The sequence below is a fragment of the Clytia hemisphaerica genome, unplaced genomic scaffold (genome assembly GCF_902728285.1).
Source record: "Clytia hemisphaerica strain Z4C2 unplaced genomic scaffold, Clytia hemisphaerica genome assembly, whole genome shotgun sequence".
NCBI lineage: Eukaryota > Metazoa > Cnidaria > Hydrozoa > Leptothecata > Clytiidae > Clytia > Clytia hemisphaerica.
Genome location: NW_027104247.1, coordinates 720,176 through 740,571, shown reverse-complemented (window position 1 = coordinate 740,571; position 20,396 = coordinate 720,176). Strand labels below are relative to the sequence as shown.

Genomic DNA, 20,396 nt, shown 5'->3' with positions numbered 1-20,396 from the left:
TTTATGATCTTTTGAGAGAATATTTGTCCAATTTTAGTTCAAAATTACAAAATTTTATGACCCTTTTGAGTGCGATTTTGATATTTCATAATTTGGGTCTTTTTTTTTGAAAGACTCAATTGCTAATTTATCGTTTTTGTTCCCCTTTGAGAGACTTTTGAGGTTTAAAAAAGGGACCCTTATGGCTCGCACCTTATATACTCGGCACCCATTTTGCCCAAGAAAAAGACCCCCCCCCCCCCACCGGGTTCATTTCTTATTTCATTTTTCGGTTCGCTAGCACCCCAAACCCGGGTATTATCTAATCCGGAAGAACGCGGAATCTCCGGAATGTAAATATTTTTCAAATCAAGACAAAATCAGCCTCGCTCATTCCAGCTTTTTACAAACTTTTGGAAGGAGTGAAATTTCAAAAAAGATCACAGGAATCTGACAATTCTGAATGTTTTTGGTCTTAGATTCAATATTTTGGTAAGATATTGATCGCTCCTACTTCTTTGCAGTTTTTGTTCTAACAGTTCATTCAATTCATAGAATGGGATGTTGTTTTAGTCAGTCCTAATAGAGAAATAGTAGCAGTGGTTCAGACACTGCTGCCTGTGTGTACAAAAAAATGTTTGTGCTGCTATGTTTGAGTCATATACCATTGGTTGTGCCTGCGGGCGCCTGGAAGATGAAGCTAATTTAATAATATATAATTTAGTTGTAGTTTGAAGAGTTCTTTGGGGCGTTTTTCAAAATCTTTAAACTCTTATATCAAGATTACAGGATTTGGAATGCGGGCCGATTTTACTTTCAGTTTGTTTTCATGCATTGACAATGTTTTCATTTTCTATTTCAAGCCAATGGGGCTATTCCATTTTTTAACCATACAGGGGTATTGACAAATTTTTCCAGGGGGGACTGAGTCTTGACAGTCCTGGCAATTGGCGTCGGCATAACGGCAAATGCTGAGGCAAAAAGCTGACTTAAATTGGATTATAGTGTGTTTGCGTCGGCAAAAAAAATGCCGGGGCAAATTTTTCAAAAGACTTTTACTAAAAATGATAACTGCCGAAACAATCGACCCTCAAGATTCTTTTGTGATAAATTTGAGATTCTATAAGAAGCAAAAACTTGTGTTGGACTTGAAGCCAATAATTTTGGAAGAAAGTTTGATCTAGATAAGGTGTGTTTTCATTTCAGACTACCACCCATGGTTGCATATAAGATAAGTTGAAAATTGAAATATTTTGAGAGTCCCCTGTCTCACAAAGAAGCTGGGAATTTCTCTAGATTTCTTTTTAACTGAACCATAAGTAGTTTTTTTTCGCTTAGAGATAAGGCCGATGAAATTTACATATGAGTTTACCGTCGGCCGCCCGCATCTCTAAAAAGCACCCGCATGAAAATTTCATTATCTTCAAAATTCCTAAAATTTTCATTATTTCTATATTTCTTTTACAACTACAGTACAACCTCCATCGTTGTTAAAATCGTCTCTACGCAGGATTCCCTCTACGCATGACCTTTTTCCCAGAGTAAACACGGGTAAACAAAGAAGATTTTTTACAGAAAATGTGACCGCCCTCAATCCTACAACTACAGCGGGCGTCACGCCCATCCATCTGCCTAACCGCCCTGGCGGCCATTTTAGTTTTTTGCCAAATCTAGCGCCACTGTAGCAATCGATCTTTATTTATCGTTCGCAAAACATGCGTAGGGTTGAAGCGAAGCAAAATTTTTTATTTTGAGAGAGAATGGTTAGCAGAAATGGTGGATAAGGTGCTGTTGGGAAAATAATGAATAATGAATAATGAAATCATGCCGCATCTATTTTTGGGTAAGTTCACGACGGTAAACTCATATGTAAATTTCATCGGCCTAAAGTCAAATTTAAAATTGATTAAAGTATTAAATTTGATCTAAGTTAAGGTACACTCGTGTTTGGGGTTCACGAGAGGCACTCTTTGCGCAGGAGTGTAACGTCCCCCGACCTCCCTTTAAATTGGGAAAAATGCCGAGGCAGAATCCTATTCTGCCGAGGCAAACAGCAAATTTAGCCATTTGCCTCTGCAAAAAAATGCTGAGGCAAAAAAAATTGAATTGCCAGGGCTGCTTGATTTTCCAAGGGGCTTTTGGTCATTTTCAGATTTTCCAAGGGGGTTATTAAAGGTTTCCAGGGGGTTCTCTCCTCCTAAACTGGCATCAATAGTCACTTTCCAGGCCCTTTTTCACAAAATTTCACTTTCCAGGGGTGTCGACTCCTAATTTCCAGGGGATAGTTTGTTATCCAAAATTTCCAGATGGTTAGTGAAAAAAGTTTGTCAATAACCCTGTACAATTTATTTTTGGAATAGCCCAATGCAATATCTTATCTTAGCAACAAACATGGGTGCTTCTCCATAGGCCTGGGTCACCAATAAGGTGCCGTAGTATAGTGGTAGTCGACCTTGGCTTCTGTGCAGGCGGCCAGGGTTCGATTCCCACTCACGGCAGTTCACTTGGCAAGTGAACGTTCCTTCGCCCGGGTCAACCCATGCCATGTGAGGGGAATTGGGTAGTCAGTTCAAGGTGCTGACGGGACGCTCATTAGTAAGCATCTATAGTTGCGAGAATAGGCCTCTAAAGAAGCCTCCTGCAACTCAACCAAATAGAAATAGAAATAGAAATAAATTATGTTCCATCATTTCCAGCCCAAAATAGACCTTTTTTCAAAGAGGACGTCCTGTTGAATAATTATGTAGTCCAGCCATAAAAACAATGATAGAGCCATGCATAATTACTGTATCATGCATATTGTAATAATTATGCATGGTTTTATTATTGTTTTTCTGCTGGACTACATAATTATTCAACAGGGTGGCCTCTTTGAAAAAAGGTCTATTATGAGACAGTCAGTCGGTCGGCATCTTAAATCATCGGAAAAATGCCCTCTGAATATAGCCGGTCGAGCGGTGCTAAATTCATTGGAAAAATGCGCTCTGAGCATAGGTTTGTTCAGACGACAAGAATCATTGAGCGCGCAGCTGCAATGTGATAATAAAAATCTACGAAAAATTGCGGATAAAAATCTTAAAAACACTTTGATGATCAAAACACTGGCTACGTTGAATCTACAAAATTCTTTGAATAATATCGCTAAAAAACCGACAAATTTTCCGACTTTCCGACTAGAAAAAGGTCAGATTTTTTTAAGATAGAAAGTGAGTCGGTCAGAGGACCCAAACACAACTTATTTGTAACCCAGGCCATAGTCAGTTAGTCACACTAGGAAATTAAGCTTTCAGAAAAAACAACATCAGTCATCTACAGGATGCATTTCAACAACAAGGATGAGAGTTACCTGCATAGTGTCCTCCTGGGTTGGTTCCCCCCACTAAAAATCTAAATTTTTCTTCATTCCTCCCTCTTTTATTTCCCCCACCATATTTCAAAATTTTTCGGTTCCCCCCTCTTTTTTGAATTCCCCCTGCTATTTGAAGATTTTGCGGTTCCCCATATGGTTAACATAAAAATGCCTTAAATCAAGTTTGAAATTTTGGAAAGCTTGAAAAAATAGCCTTGAAAGTGCTGGAAAAATGAAATTGTATTGAAAAGTTGGTTTATCCCAAAAGATTTGCTGATTTTATTGCTTAAACAGGTTTTGCAACAAGATCACCTGAGATCAGTGAAGTTCCCCCAGTCAAAATCTCCTAAATTTATGGTTTTCCCCCCTCTTTATTTTCACCCAGCAAATTTCAAATTTTTCATTTTCCCCCATACTTTAAAAAAAGGGCCAAAATCAGAATCCCCCCCCTTTATAAAGGGGGGGGGGAGGACACTATGTACCTGAATCAAGTTTGCAAGACAATATTAATTAAAACTTGAAAGTTGGAAACAAAATAAATCTAGGGGGAGATGTTATTTTACAAAAATGGCATAAATTCTTAGCCCATTTGTCAAAAGTTGCCCTTTGGTATAAAAAGAAGAAAAAATCATGTCAAAACCTGTAGGCACTCTTTTCAAGGTTGCCACTGGCAGGGTGCCACGGCGGCTCCGTCGGCAAAATCGAAATTTCAAAAAATTTCAAAACATAGTAAAGTGACCCCTCATTTGAAAGGTATTTTCATGCTGATTAAGAAAATCAATATGACGAGGTTGAGTAACACTGTCACAAAAAGTAATTTTGCAAAGTTGACGAAATTTTGAGGATTTTGCTAAAAATGCAATTTTTTGACCGTTTTTCTTAAGTTACTTCTTGTCATAGTGTTTTTTACCATTACAAACATGATTCTCTTCACTTCACTATGTTTTGAAAATTTTTGAAATTTCGATTTTGCTGGCGGAGCGGCGTTGGCACCCTGCCCGTGGCAACCTTGAAAAAAGTGCCACAGGGTTTTTACATGATTTTTTCTTCATTTTATACCCAAAGGCAACTTTTGACAAATGGGCTTTAAAAATTATTCCTAACATCCCCCCCTAAAAACGTGCAGCAGCCAAAATCAACCAACCAAAATTTGTCATTCAATTCCAGAGACAGTGCTTCGATTTTAAGGCCTTGTTTATACGCTAAAGTAAAAACAATTCCGCACATGTAAATGGGTCATTGTTTGAGGTCCGGCAAAATTTCCGGGAGATAGCCTTGGCTCAAATTTTTTCATCTATGGCTCAAATTTTAGGCAATTTCTCAAAGTTTTTGAAAATGTTAATTTCATTAAAAAGCCCCGGGTTATTTTTTCATGAATCCCTTTAGAAGTTTTGCGGCGCATTTTTTTGCTTGAGAATCAAGAAAACGATATAGCGCTTTCGCAGCATTAATCTTTGATATGCATTTTGGCGGGACGCTAGTGTGACTAACTGATAGTTAACAAGGGTTTGTGCAAAAAATGCAGTGTGAACTGGAACCGAAAATAATTCTCATTCCAAAATAAGATTTTATCTTTATTTGCCGCTAAGATTATGTAATGTTTTTGGACTGATAATGTAATGTCTTCGTTGCTAATTTTTGTACCATCAACTGGTCTAAGGCGTCACTTGCATATCGATTCTTCCCACGACTAACGTCAAATTGACACAAAGGGGTGGGGGGTTCGTATTCTGTGATGCTAAGAAACTTTACCAGAAATATCAATTTTTGAGACGTTTTTTCTGTGACAAATGTTACTTTCCATATTTCTTTTCCTCCTTTTATATACCGATATACCTAAAGTATTCGTTCACTTCGCTATTTTATAGAACAATTTTGACCAAAAGAAACGGCCAGTGTTCCTTTTGTTTACACGGTCTGCGCGGCCCTTGAGTTTCGTGGACGGTCTGTCTTTTTTTGTGAAATGCCGCTATTCTGTTGATCATGTACGGAGATAATTACTGCAATTCCAGCAACTTTCCGAAAAAAGTTTACAAATTATCTCCATTATCTTTTCAAATTAACTTCAATTTGAAGTTAGTCGTGGGAAGAATAGATATGTGAGTGACCCCTAGCTTGGGGCGATTGGTCGAAACATGGGACTGTTGATATCTGGCCTGTATTTTCACTTATATACTGTTAAATTTCTTTGACAACAATGTTTTTAGATAACTCCACCAAGTCTATTAATCATACTTTCTGTCTTAGCATGTCACGATAACTTTCACTGAGAGCGCGCCCTTTTTAAATTTTTTTTATCATTCAAAATAACCTGACACCGATTGGACTGGAATTAAAAACGCTCCATTGTTTTGCCACTAATTTGGTCTTCTTCGTTCCAGACATTTGCGTGTGTTCCAATATGGATTTTTTTCATATTTTGATTTAATAACCTACTCGGTGCGAAAGAGAAATCATGTATTTTTTAATACACCGTTCATTAATAACTCAAATCAAATGACTTTGGATTTTAGGTGAAATGGTTGCTGAATTGCTGTCCCATGTTTTGTCAGATAGTCCCAAGTAGAGTAGTCAAATCGAAGGTCTATAAAAAAGATGAATAAAACAATTAACTTGAGCTGAGAACAAATATTTTTTACACCCTCTTGGGTTCTTTATAATTTTCAAGAGTGTTCTTAAGTTAACCTTTTAATGACTTGCCTTCCCTGTTGTTGTGATGAGTTGTTTCAAGGTCACTTTTATCTAGTCTCCTTAACTCCTTAACAAAAACTGACTAGTTGCTAGTTAGCTGCAAGTTCAAGAATATAGCCTTGGTTTGGTGTATGCCATTTCTTAAAATTTTGACCAAAACTGGTCAGGGGGCTGAGACCGTGGGCATCACATCTCTGAGTTGTTTAACCCTTTCTGGACGGACGGGCCACCGGGTGGCCCATGAATTGTGTTCTATGACGGACGGGCCACCAGGTGGCCTACAGCTTTGTAAAAGATTTTGACCGTTTTCGCGCCAAAATACAATAACATGGTTTTGAATAATGATTTTGAGATAAATTTCCCGTAACCTGCAAAAAACCGCTTTTCGCAATCTTGTTTACAACTAGAATTATAAATGTTTGTTGTAAATTTACTCAGGCTAAATCTGTAAGGGAAAAATTGCTCAAAAATTTGGACAAAAAAACACTTTATTCAGATTCTTGGGAAGCTTATGACATGAATTTTTTTACCCGGTCAGTAATTCAATTCTCTAAATCATATTCAAAGTTCAAGTTCTTTATTCAAAGTCAATAATTTTGCTGTTCCAAGAAAAAATCTGCCAATTTTTGGTTGCGTGACTAGGTGTCAGCCATATTTCAATTTTTTTTTTGGTATTTCAAAACCCCTATTACATGTGAAAAAATGAGGTATTACTTATCGTGATATCTTTTATCAATCACTTTCTATTGCAATTTTAGTGAAGCTAGTCAAAAATCAAATTTTTGTTTGCGTCATATAGCCATGAAATCATGCGTCCGGAAAGGGTTAATTAAACACACTTTGCTTTCTGAATATAATGGAAACTGTAATTAAAAATTTAGATTTCACTTAATTTTTAATTGAAAAAATGAAGACAGTAACATTTAAAATATAGAAATGGCCCAAAGACTTGGCAGCGATCAACCAAGAGTTGCTGATTATTTTGTCACTGTTGGACTGAATGACCTCAAAAAACCTGAAACAGATGCAGATGAAACATTAGAGCCTATCACTGATATTGCTGTTATTTTCAAAAGTCTTGGTGAGGAGCCTCCTGAAGGATTTGAGTGCATTGATTTCACACCAAGTGGACTTCCAGCAAACTTAAACCATGGATCACTACGAAGCCCATCCTGCTTCTTATGTTTTCGTAGAGGAAGGGATAAGCCCCCATTGACAGATATTGGGTAAGTTAAAAAAGAAATCACATCTCTGTCTATTTCTGCATTGTTTTAAAATTATAAGAATTTACCTTTTATATAAAAGAAGCAAACAATAATAATCGTTGATGCTTAAAAAGCTGTTTTCCAGAAACAGGCCCTAAATAGCATCAACATTGTCTATATGGTTAAAACAAGAATGGTTCTTCTGATTTAGTAGAGGTCTTCTCTTTCAAACAGAACAACAGAGAAGGTCCTATCGCCTATAGTGAGAATTATACTAAATTTCATCATTCTTTTCAATCTTTAAGAGTGTTATATGAAGGAAAACAAAGATTGATGCATGGATGTGATATTGTCCATAAAACACCTACCAAACAAGTGGCCAACGTCAACAACGCAAACAATATGAGGATATTTATCACGTATCGCAGAGCATCACCGCAGTTTGCTCATTCTTCTTTGGCTGTTATTGATATTTGTATTGTTGTCGCCAGTAAGGTAAGTTACACCTTCTAAAACCAAAAAACTGCCTAACTATTTTCCAAAGCTGATATATCATTTCAATTCAAGAAATTTAGCCCTTTTACATTCAATTGTTTTTTGGTAAAGCAAAAAACAGTCCAGCTAAAATAATCTTGAGGCACAAATTTAGAGGTTTTCTTAGCAACATTGAATAATTAAAACAAACATCAGGGCTCGAAAATAACGGTCATTGTCCGACCCAAATGGCTCAAAAATCATAATTTTTAAGCTAAAGCAAACTTGATCTGGCATTTTGTCCGACCCACTTAAAATCGTTATTTCGAGCCTTGAATATCAATGCAGGTATAACTGCTCTGTAAGGTTTAGAATTACAACAGATTGGATGACTTTTTAACTCTTTTAGATGGAAAATTTTATTATTGTATCATATTTAAATTAGGATAATACTTAGCACCTTGTCTCGGACTAAACCAAATTGATTCCACCTGAAAGTACAGTTTATTCTAAAGGTTTTTGAAAGGGAGGCTAACCTTCAAAAGACAAAATAAATATTTTATTTATTTTTAGGGCGAGAAGCCCCCTCATGCTTTCTGTTTGGTTGAAAAGGGCTTGAATCAGGGCTTGGTGGGCTCAGATGTGTATTTGTGCTATCGTAAATCACTTGCAAGGAATAATTCACTCTCATATGCAGCAGGTTTGTAAAACAATTCGTATATATTTCTGGTTAACAGCTAAATTCATTATACCTCTTTAAAATGGATAGACCAAACCTTTTTCAAAGTTTTAGAAAAATCAGTCGATATTGAGAAAGTTTAATATTAGAATTGAGTTACAACTGCCTACCAGCCACTAAAGAATCTTAACACTGAAAATTATTTCCATTTTAATCAGTTATTTTCCACAATTTTAGAAACAATCAGTAGATATCCAATAGAAGATTATGAAGGATACCCATTGCCCGATTCTGTTCCCTTGTTTTGTTTACCCCTTGGCGCTGTGGTTGAATGTTGGCCGGAAAAAGCTCAAGCACCTTTGCCCATTTTCTCTACATTTGCTTTGACTTCTGCTACTGGTGAAAAGGTATTTGTTCATCAGATTTTTATTTTATCAAATTTTTGGACCTACCTCCGGGTGCCCCGGTGGAGGTTCTATAAATTAACCCATGTCCGTCCGTCTGCTACCAGCTTTTCTCAGGATTGGCTCATTAGTTTTTTTTGATTTTTTGCACAATGATGCAAAATGGCAATACTCAGAACGTGACGGAGCCCGATTTTTGAGAAAAAATTTATTTGGGCAAATTTGGGCCAAAAACTACCTAAAAATAGGGTTTTTTGGACTTTGTGCAAAATCCTGTCATTACTTTTTTCTGATTTTTTGTACAAAGATGGAGGGCAAGATTCTCTAAAGAATGACTGAAGTGGTTTTTCCAGGGAAATTCTTATTCGCCTTAAAAGACGGATTTTCGTATTTTGGGGAAATTTCCTTAAACCAAATAAGAAAATATAGCTTTTCTCAATGTTGACTCATAATTTTTTTCTGATTTTTTGCACAATGATGCAAAATGGCAATGCCCAAAATGTGACGGAGCCAGATTTTTAAGGAAAATTATTTTGGGCAAATTTGGGCCAAAAACAGCTTAAAAGGTTTTTTGGGCCTGAATGATTTAAGTGATTTTCGTATTTGGGGAAATTCCTTTTTACCATTTTACATTATTCAACACACAAGCTTTATTTTTCCATTCTGAATTTTTGTACAATTATTGTCACTTTTTTCTTATTTTCATTTGATGTTAATCATTAGGTAGGTCCATTCAGCATGTTGCTTGTTTTTTCTTTAAATATAAAAACATACTACAGACTGTTTCATGCTTACGCGGTTGATATTTGGCTCTGTAGACACTCGTTTAAATAATGTTTTTATGGATATGTTTTCATTAATGTAACTAAAGATTTTTTCTTTCTTCTTCAGACTGACATTACTTAAATCCCCATTGTAATAAACAACAGCATTAAGTCATTCTGCCCAAAAAACTGATTGCTCTCTCCCATTTCTTCAATTTCTCTTCCTTTTGACAGTGGTCTAACCAACATCTTTTTTAATCAATGACAAGATAATGTGTAAAAGGAACTCATTGCAAGTATTTGATGCCAAGACCGTCAATAATATAATGATATTGTCAATATTATTTGAGTATGTCAATTCTAGCTCCTTCCCTTTCTTTTGTAGATTTATGGCGCAGGCGTCACATTTTTTGAAGAATTTCCAACAGAAAAATACACACCTGAAGTGGAGAGCTTGATTGAAACACAACAACAGGTACTTTAGAAACGAATGTCTTATGTTGTAAAGCAGTAGTAGCCTAGTGGCTACCCAAAATGTAGGGTAATCTTTTCAAATTTCAAATTTTTAAGGGTTTATTTTAACAGGGTTTTTTAAGCGAAATTGAGATTCTTATTTGTAGTAACTCCAGGGTAATAAAAAAATACAATTGTTATTAACTCAGGTTGACGGTTTTGAAAATCAGGAAAGTTCAGTTTGTACACCCAGGGTAATGGTTATTTGGGATTAGGGAAGCTACACACAATTTTAGATCTAGGGTGGTGCTGTTTTTAGATGGTGGAATTCTCAATTTTGTAAGACCTTGGTTAATCTAGAGAGCATATGGTTTTAAAACCAGGGTGTTAGTTTATTTTGCCTTTTAAAAGCATAATTGTAGACTCGTGAAACAACAATTTGCTTTTGATGCACAACAAAACATACTGAAACATACATCCTCAGATTCTAAAGTTGACAATATTGATTTTTTAATCTTGACAGTTTAAATAATGCTTCAACCACTGGGCTTAATAAAAACCCTGGAGGCAGTTTTTCATTCCCAGCCAACCATAACCTTTGATCAGAGTTTTTTTAAAGTGGCATCCTAGTGGAAGCATTTCTCAATAGCAGTGTAAAAGCTTCAAAAGAGTGCTAGCTCTACTTTTTCTTGAATACTTGTGGTAGCACTGTTTGAAGTTAAATTGTAACACTGCAATGGCTTCTTTAAAAAAATTCCTGTCAAAGAAAGGCTAAATAGCTTAGTCCAGGGTATATATAGTTCAACAGATATAACCAAATATTATTAGAACTTATTTAGTAAACCTTCTTTATTACTAGACACACCAAGACAAGCATCTGGTAGCTCAAACCAACAAATGCATTTGTCTGTTATCTCAATACCCATTCTTCGATGCATTTAGACGATTCTTGATGTCCTTGTATCGGCTCACCATTTCTGGGACTCAAAACATTCCTATTGAAAGGTATTGCTGATTTTCAATATTCTCACCATTCGCTTTAATACACCTTTCCGGATTTTATTTTGACTTTTTGAAAAATACTTTTTGAAAACCCTGCTCTACTTGCATTTAATTTAGAAAGATTCAATTACGAAATACAAAATTGTAACTAAAAACAGTTTATTTTTTTTCAGCTTCAATTTTTAATATTTTTCTTTAACAGAAGTATCCCATTTTTTTTTCAAACCTTGATTTCAAATAACACTTTTCTTTTTCAATTTCAGATATATTTCCCACTTCCTACATAACATACCATTTCCTACACCACAAAAACCCATCGTTTACGTACAGGTATGAGTTTAAGTTTGCGCTTTGCCAAATAATAATATTTTAGCTTTGAAATAAAATCACATTACCACAGTCTTTTCTTTGCGTTTTGTATACGCTTTCCTTTTTATAAGAACCAGTATACTTTTGCTAAGGCTCGATTGTTTTTTTCTTTGTCGTGATTTTCAGGTCTTAATGTTTTCAAAATGCTTTTACTATGTTTTACTTTATTCCTGTTTATTCACTTATTGACTTAAAAGGGGCTTTTTTTTAGATACGTATTTTTAAGCCATTTCTAAGATCTGAGGCTGAGATTGTTCTTACTTTATTTGTGTTTTACCACAATTGAGCCTTGTGTTTACTATAAAATTGTTCTTATAAAAATCCCAAATTTTCTGTCAACAATGTTCTTTTTATTCCAGATTATACATGAAGGATTCGAGATTACAGAACCCTCCAATGGGCCCATACCCATTAGGTAAGTCATGTTTTTTTCAACACACACAACACATTGCCAATATTTGCTAAGTTGTGCTAATTGATTGGTGGCCTCTTTATTTACAGTCAATAGCTATAAAATTTCTATCGAAATTCTATCATGACAAGGAAGGGGCCGGGCAAGGAGTGTCCAGAAATCCTGATCGACCAAGTAACAATGAAATGGAATGCATAAGAAAATCATTAACATTATTGCTATTCTGTTGTGATTGAATTTTTATTCATTACTTGATCTTAAGCTATAATATGTTATACCTGTGTTCTTCTTGTTTCTAGTGGGGCTTCTTTCACTGCATTATTACGTTGTTTGGGACCTGATAATTCCATGGTATTGTTGTATTGTATTCTAACGGAACACAAAATACTGATACACTCTCTACGACCTGCTCTGCTGACCAGTGTGGGCGAAGCACTGACCTCTGTAAGTTCTCTTTGATGTGGAAAAGTATGTTGTCTTTTGAGACAACCTACTCTTGGGTGCTTAATAAACAGGGAGGTTGGCTGGAATAACGGCAAGACTTTTGCCTGTACCAGGCGACCACGGTTTTTCATTGCCACAGGGTGATAGAAAATCTCCTGATGAGATGAAGATAGGCTACAAGCTCAAGTTGGTGTTGCCTATTGCATTTCTGAATACCCCATTTAAGGTCAATATTTAGACGGGCAATATCAGGAAATCTAGAGCAAATTAAGAGACTTTTCTTTAGACACCTTAACATATTTCGAAAAATTTATGAGTACTCATGAGTAGGATAATACAGGGTGCTTATTAGGCAGGCCAAGCAAAAATTTGTTTTTTGGCTGCTTGGTTTTACGGCACTTATAACCAATCAGCTGTCGATTCTTTATTATTCAAAGTCAGAAGACATTGCAATGGCGGATATCCCGAATACTTCAAAGGGGGGATATAAGTATCGCCAGGAAAAATTTAAATCAGGGAAAATGTTTGTGAAAATCTTTGTCACAACTTTCTTGTAGTTGACTAGAATAGTTTTTCTCCGGGGAAAACTTTGTCCCTGTCTAAAGATTTCGTCACTTTTTCCCGACTTTTTTTTTCACGGTAAATTGAAATGCAGAACCTTTTAAATGCTAGCGGTGCAAGACATGACTTATATTATACTCTACTTTCTTTCTTTCGTTCAGCTCATTTTTCCATTCCAATGGAAGTGTCCTTACATCCCTTTGTGTCCGTTAAAACTGGCTGATGTCTTGTCCGCACCATTGCCTTTCATATGCGGTAAGTACTTTTTACAAACTTTTTACTCACCTTCTAGAAGATTCTTCATTTTATATTTTAGCAATCAGCAACATAACATGGCTCGAACATTTTCATCACAGAAATACTTGAATCTATAATTATTAGTTTCTGGCACACGAGCCAACCTTTAGATTGTCTCGCCCTAATATGTTGTAGAATTATCAATTGTTGAATCAACCTTTCCCCCCTGAATTGCTTTCAATAATGCTGTTTAGAATCATCTTGGTCTAATACTTGATCAATCTGGTGAAAAATAGTAGAACCTATTGGTGTTGGTCTAGTTGGCAGACTTTTTAAGTTCCTACCTAGGGACTCACTTGTCACTATATAGCTTACATCGATTGCACCACCTCCTTTTTTAATAGGGGGATGCCTATTTTTTTGGGAGCCTTTGTAAGGGGGGGGTACCAAGATTTGCCTAAAAAACTAGGGGGATCAAATAAGAAAGGAAATGAAAAATTTCTGGAAATGTTGATCAACTCAATCATATACAAATGGTTACAGTCTCTTTTCAAGTAAAGATATCAAAACACAAAAGTGTATCATGTTATTAAAAAACGCAAGTTATATTTTTATATTGTGAAATCTTTGACTCTTGACTGTATACATTTTGTACTCTTTGATCACTTTGGTAGCGCATAGAGCGATTTCAGATGTTTTGCAAAAAAGGCGGAAGGCGGGGGGGGGGGTAAAATTTCATTACAGAAGGGGAGATGGGTATATAGGGGAGATGGGTATATAGGGGAGATGAAATAAACCTAGGGGCTTTCAAACCCCTCTGCAAACTATGCTAGGAAACTTATTCTAGACCACATTTAGGTTATGGAGATGTTGTATATGAGTGTCCTTTTTCAGACCCCGAAAATCATAAACTTTAAGCCCAACCGTGATCGGGAATTTTCTCTTACCAAATCAGATTCGTCTTTTAGGTTTTGATTCTCGTTACTTTGATCAAAGCAGTCCGCCATCAGATGTGACGTGCGTGGACCTGGACACCAATATGATTACGCAAGCTGTCGAGAAGAATGAAAAACCGGTCACGTGGAAAGTATTACCAAAGGTATGAAAGTCTACAGAGGGTTTTCTTCCGGCATTATTGCTTAAAAAAGTGTTGCAATTTTTTCGTCTTTGGTGAGATTTTTCACTTAGATTTCTGTCCCAATTTTAAGCCTCGGAAAAAGCAAATTTCGTTAACGTTTTGTCTAATTTGGAACTTTCCGTCCGGATTCTCCACATGTAGTTGCAACACTGTTAAAAAATCACCTCTTCAAGTTCGTTTGTTGGGCTTTCATACTGTAATCCCGAATTCTTTTCTGAGAAACGTATCTTTGCCACAAAACTGAAACATTTACAGTGACAATGATCTAAAAAGTCGGAACCCCAAAGCTGTTCGCGTCATGACGTGATTGTGGTTTTTTTACGGCGTTGAATTAAGTCCCCGTGTGAACGTGGAATGAAAGAAAATCGCTTGATGGTGTGAAAAAGAAGAACATTTGACTCGATGGCATGAATTTTGGGTCCGTTTCGGTGGCCGTTTTAGATAGAATCTTTCAGTACTTTATTTTGCTATTAGACCAATGTTCAGACTGCTTTTAACTTGAAATTAATATCCAGACCATTTTTTTCGAACAGAAACCTGGAAAGATTCTAAAAGACCGTTTAGACGAACTGTTTGCTGAACTATCCAAAGTTGCTAACGAACATACCAACACAGCTGTGGAAATGGCTCCTCTCGATGACCTCACTTCTGTTAAGAAAAAGGTAATAATTGATCAACAATTGACAAAGGACCGTAGATGATGACTTAAAGATACAGTTCTCTAAATCGATCTTCAAGGGACCAAAAATTGTATTCGAATTAGAGACAGTTTCGAATTACAGAAAGTAATTTAAACCACTTTTCATCTGAGGGGACCAATATTTTAGTTCGAATTACAGAAAGATTCAAATAGTAGAGATTCGAATTAGAGAAAGTTGATTGCATAAGTAAAATGGAACGTTCCAGTAAAATATTCGGGGTCACCTACACGGACCAAGTGGACAAGTGTTGTCAGATTTTTCTTTTTGTTTTCTTTTGGGCCATTCCAGAATTTGTCTGTAACAGGGGGGCGGACGACACAGGATTTCCGAGGGCAAAAGTTTTCACCAAAATTCGAAATTTCCAAGGCGAGAGAAGAAAATGTATGAATTTCCAAGGCAATTTAATTAAAAAAAGGCAAAAAAGAGTGGAATTTCCGATGCATTTTACAAAAGTACATGGATTTTTATCGGAATTTCCGACCACCACTGGAAAAAAAAAATTATTTCTGAGGCTAGAAAAAATTAAAAGATGCACGTCGTCCGACGGGGGGTAACAAAAATTTTCTGGAATGGCCCTTTTATTTTCAGTTTTATACAAGACTTCAATAATAACAGTCCATCTTTTTTATTCTTTTAGAAATCGTTGGAAATTCACATACAAGAAGCTTTTATACGTTTTCACGCTCAAATTTTAAAGAGTTACAAGTAAGTCGCTTTTTAATAAGTTTAAACTATTGCTAATTCGAACTCAAACGGGAAATCTAATTTGTTTGAATTACAGGGTTTGAGAAATATTCGAATGTTATTAGTTCGGATTAGCGTGAGTCATCTGTATAGATACAAATCATTACATTGGATCTTTTTCCCTCTCCATGAAACTCTTCCCCTCGTGTTTGCTCCTCCCTTTAAGAGTGACTGCCTTCCCCCAAATTAATAATTTGCTCCTCATTCGACTTTTTCTTCTTCCTTTTTCCAGACAATTTTTACTACCAATCACATCGCGTCCAGATATTGGGTCACGTGATGTCAAAACACTCTTCGACCTGGAAGGTTTGTTTCGATTATTACTGGCTAAAAAAATGTTCTTTTCAAACTTTGCGATTAAAACTCGTCCGAAAATTTTAAAGGTTTTATTTTTACATAAGTGTTCCCGTTTCATATCAGACACATATTTCACATCAGGGCAGTGTCTGCCTTTTGTTATGTTACGCTGATATATGGTAAGTGAAAAAATGTTTTTCATTTCCTCTTTCTGACCAATCTTGCTCCACATACGTGTCAATCCAATATGAAAAAGCTTGTGAATTAAAATTGATGAGTAAGCCAACGATATCACTCTTATTTAAAAACAAAACCGTTTAATGTGTTCTAAGCTCCTATACGGTTTTCCAGGTTCAAGAAATCGCATTCCAGTCTCCAAAACCAATCAAAGTGTAAAATCAATCTGAAAATTGAAAGCAGGTTCTTCTTTCCATTTTTTCTAGGCTTTGTGCGAAGTCGACCACGTGGTACTGAGAGATTTTTCCAACTGATGATGAAAACACAGCTCTTCAGTCATTTCATTGAGTCGCGATCACTCTCATCACAAAATGATGCTGAGCTAGCTTTCTTTGATGAATGTACAGAAAGGGTAAGCCAGCATCATTGAGTTTTCTATAATGATTAATTTTATTCACCCAACCAACCAACTAGTGAATATTTGTATAACTGATCCACTCTTTTATTTCCTGATTACAGTGTGAAGTGACGTCGCAACTCCTTCGAAACACAGGCTCGTCAGGGAGGTATGTCAAATCATAAAATGTTATGCCATGAATCAGTTTTTACTCATATCTTCTGTTCTTTGATTTGGGTTTGTTTAGTTCTGAAGTAACTACTTTCAACCTTACCTTCTAAGAACCTAACAATTTTGTTCTAACTTTAAAAAATACAGACGAATCTCGTAGTGGTGGGGAGGGGGTGGTACAAGGTTTGCGAGGTGACGGTATGTTCGAGCCAAAGTTTGCTAATCGACGATTTAAGGGACTGAATTTTGAAAATTTATCCCCTTTTTTGACGTTTCTAAGACCCTCCAAGAAACTTTCAAACTTTGGTCCAAACTGCAAGAATTTATGACCCTTTGAGGGATTCCATTTTTGATACTTCATGATTTTGGGATCCTGTGAGACACTAGATTACTGTTTTTATGGTTTTATACCCATACGAGAGACTTTCAAGGGTGGTGTGAACCCTTTTGGCTCACACAACACACCCGATACCCATTTGTTAAAATTGAAAAACCATATATATTGTCAGTTTCACGCTTTTTGTGCCATCATCAGATATACTGCAAATAAAAATTTTTCTCTCGCAAGTTGTATACGCTACAGGGTGCCCAAAAATAAAGTTATAAGTCGAAACACAACTATACGAGTAAGAAGTTTTTATATGTATATGTGTATCTTCACAAAATTGTTTTTCGAATGTACACATCTTGCTCGTGAGAGAAAATTTTTATTTGCGGTATATCTGATGATCGCACAAAGCGTTAAACTGACAGTGACCATATTAACCAATGAAAATATAGAAGCTCCTTTCTAGTGTATCGCGCACTCTTTCAACATTTGTTTTCAATAATGGTATGAATGTGGTTTTAGTAATGAAATCTTACCGTCTTATTTCTTTCAGCTCTACAACGGTGGTAGTGACACCGCCTGATTCATCAGGACTCCCTCCAAATGAAGTATACACGTAAGTTTTTTATTGATATTTAGAATGTATTGTTCATGGTCGAGTCGAGGACTTTCTTTCAATTGATATGGATTTTCTTTTATTGCGCCTCTTAAAAGGATGTCATTTAACGTATTCCCTACCATTTGCTTGCGCAGCCTGAATAATTTGCTCTTCTTTCGGCGTCGCGTGAACAAAATAGTTCTTCAGCAATTAAAGAATGGAAACTGTTATGTAAATGCATAGCGTCATCCCCCTCCTCAAAACCAAAAAGGGTGGGGGTTAAAGATGTTTTAAATATTTGGGCGGACCTGAAATCTCATAATTTAACGTGGGGGCTGAATACTTCATCTTAATGGTTGGCTTCAATTACTCAAATTAAAGCTCATGAAGCTAAAAATCCTTCGCCTGCGGCCCACATTTTCATATTAAATTAACAAAATGTTTTATCTTAACCTTCAAACTGCAACACAATTTACATTGAATTTTTTGTGTAACAAATGGTCGAAGGTCGAAAGCCTTGGGGGCAACCAAAAATGTCATGAATCTTTGAGGGGACTTAAAACTCAGGGGGGGGGGGGCTAATTTTTGCCTGGGACCTAAACCCAGGCTGACGCTATGAAATGTTTGCCTCTGGCTGAAGGATTTACCTTCCAATTACCAACCGAATCTACTCGTCTTTAAAGACTGATTATTGAGCCTTTCCCGTAAAAACTTCTTGGCATAAAAAATGCAATAGGGTATTTCTAATTCGATCGGGATTAAGAATCGTCTTCAAATTAGAGAAAGATTCAAATTATCGAGAGCATCTGTACCACCGAATGTTTTAGTTCGAATTACAGAAAGATTCTAGTTATGAACGTTTGGACTAAAGAAAATTGATTGTATTTTGCGATAGGTACAACGGCTTCCCGAAACTTCGCGAGGATTTATTCGCAGCCATGAGGCCTCCATCGCTAAACAAAACCACCACCAATCGACTACTCCCTAATGTCACCAACACACCGCCTCGATCGCCCATTGTTGGGAGGACTGTACACGAACGTCTACAAGGCTCTATGGTACGTTTTAAAGTTTCAGTTGTATATTTTTTTTTCAACCAGGGAATTGCTCTATAGATAAACTGACTGCCAGATCTTGTCACGGGTTTTACAGCAACAAACCTGAACCCCGGCCCTTATTTTGGGGGATTTTAGAGGAACTAACCGAAATATATTAAGGCTTAAGGGCAAGGTAGATAAACCCAAAAGACAGACTCTCGCTCCTCTCTTATTGGAAATCGGCCCGCTCTTTTAAAGCTTTAGCGTTGGCGGTCGCCAGTTTAAGTATGACCATTGTAAGTTGTTTCTCCTGACTAAGTTTACCTTTTTCTAATTTGGGCTCTTTCGGTGACCTGCTCCCTTAGATGATGATGGTATGATATAAGCTTTCCCCCATTAAGAACACCTGTACGCTAAGCCATTATTTCTTTAGCAATGGTTAAAAGCACATTCATTCGAACAGTCTGTGTACCATCCATCTTTTCATTCATCTCTTCGACTGTATATTTTCAGAGTGCGAAGAAACAGGCCAATAGCCCAACGTTATGGGCAAGGTGAGTCACTGTTTTTTTCTCAAAAGGAAGAATCGTAGAATTTTAAGTCATGGCTTGGCAGCAGGTTTTAGGTGCCCCCTAAGAATTCCCCTAAGATTTAGGTAACCCCTGGTTGCCAAATATTTTAGGTGCCCCCTAAGCCATGACACGTCAAATTTTTTCGAAAATCCTTTTCATTCAAACAATCAAACAAATACAATAGTTAGTTTAGCTTATTGCTAAATAGAATGAATGCCCTAAGAAATAGGAAATAAGCTAAGTACTGAAGGTTATTGCCAGATTATCAAGGTTTTGTAAGTCAGGGTGCAAATCCCTTGCCAGACAGATTTTTTATCTAAGTAATGCAACAGAATTAAAGAATTTTTACAGATAATATATTAGATACCAAATTTTCAGTTTTTGAGCATTGCTTAGATTGGGCGGTTCAAGTTATAGTCCGTTACACCCCTGTGACCGACATGGATTTCCAATACATATGATTAAATAATGAGAAAAAATCATGGATTTTCCGAAACCTTTTTCAAATTTCTCAGGATTTCTAAGTGAAGAAAAAATCCCAAAACCCTGTCGTCCACAGCTGTGGTAATGGTTTTTTTCTGGAACTGCCCATTAAAATATAAGATGAGAAAGTGCCAACCTATGGTCTGGTAGGCTGCTTATGATGAAAAGCAAGTTCAGAAAAAAATCACCAAACATAGAATCTAGCCCCCAGCATAGTCAATAGAAGAAAATTCAATTGACATTGCCCCAGGCAGGTCCATCTGAAAAAAATTAGGTGACCCCTAACATGGTTATTCCCCCCTAGCCACAGGCCAAAATTAGGTACCAATTGCTGTTCGACCTTTTAGCCCCCCCCCCCTCAGGCCAGGGGGGGGGGTTCCAGCCATGTTAGTTTTGTGTAAATCCTACAGTCTAGTTTTTTGACGGTTACCATTAATTATAGTCACTTTGCTGGCTTATTACGTTTTGACTTGTTTTGCTTTAAATAGAAGTGATGTCAGTTTCTTGAAACAACTGCAATGACATAATTTGACGTCTCAATGTGCAATTCTTAAGCACTGAATTAATACACCCCAAATTCATCTCTTTAATTGGCAGGTACCAAGCAGGGAGGAATTAATTGCCATTTTTTATTTCTTTTGTATGGCCTTGACATGGATTGAACCCACGGTCTTTCTTGCTGTAGCCAATATCTTGTCTACCTTCAAACTTCGATTAAGTGTAAAATGGG

At 36.5% G+C, this 20,396-nt stretch overlaps 1 protein-coding gene across 2 annotated transcripts in view; it reads left to right on the top strand.

Moving 5' to 3' along the window:
* The first annotated feature begins 389 nt into the window (after nt 1-389).
* Nucleotides 390-20,396, top strand: part of LOC136816363 (C-myc promoter-binding protein-like) — a 52,993-nt gene continuing 32,986 nt past the window's right edge. The window contains exons 1-20 of one of the 2 annotated variants that reach the window (XM_067072685.1): nt 390-471; nt 6,954-7,245; nt 7,530-7,719; nt 8,272-8,398; nt 8,615-8,784; nt 9,931-10,020; nt 10,858-11,003; nt 11,264-11,330; nt 11,729-11,784; nt 12,081-12,225; nt 12,948-13,041; nt 13,992-14,122; nt 14,695-14,823; nt 15,500-15,567; nt 15,839-15,912; nt 16,347-16,492; nt 16,600-16,646; nt 17,530-17,592; nt 18,470-18,632; nt 19,125-19,165. In XM_067072685.1, the coding sequence (XP_066928786.1) occupies nt 6,956-7,245; nt 7,530-7,719; nt 8,272-8,398; nt 8,615-8,784; nt 9,931-10,020; nt 10,858-11,003; nt 11,264-11,330; nt 11,729-11,784; nt 12,081-12,225; nt 12,948-13,041; nt 13,992-14,122; nt 14,695-14,823; nt 15,500-15,567; nt 15,839-15,912; nt 16,347-16,492; nt 16,600-16,646; nt 17,530-17,592; nt 18,470-18,632; nt 19,125-19,165 (2,237 nt within the window). In that variant the 5' untranslated portion in view covers nt 390-471; nt 6,954-6,955. Of the gene's footprint in view, nt 472-6,898; nt 7,246-7,529; nt 7,720-8,271; nt 8,399-8,614; nt 8,785-9,930; nt 10,021-10,857; nt 11,004-11,263; nt 11,331-11,728; nt 11,785-12,080; nt 12,226-12,947; nt 13,042-13,991; nt 14,123-14,694; nt 14,824-15,499; nt 15,568-15,838; nt 15,913-16,346; nt 16,493-16,599; nt 16,647-17,529; nt 17,593-18,469; nt 18,633-19,124; nt 19,166-20,396 lie in introns of those variants that run through there. The other variant, XM_067072684.1, reaches the window with a different exon arrangement.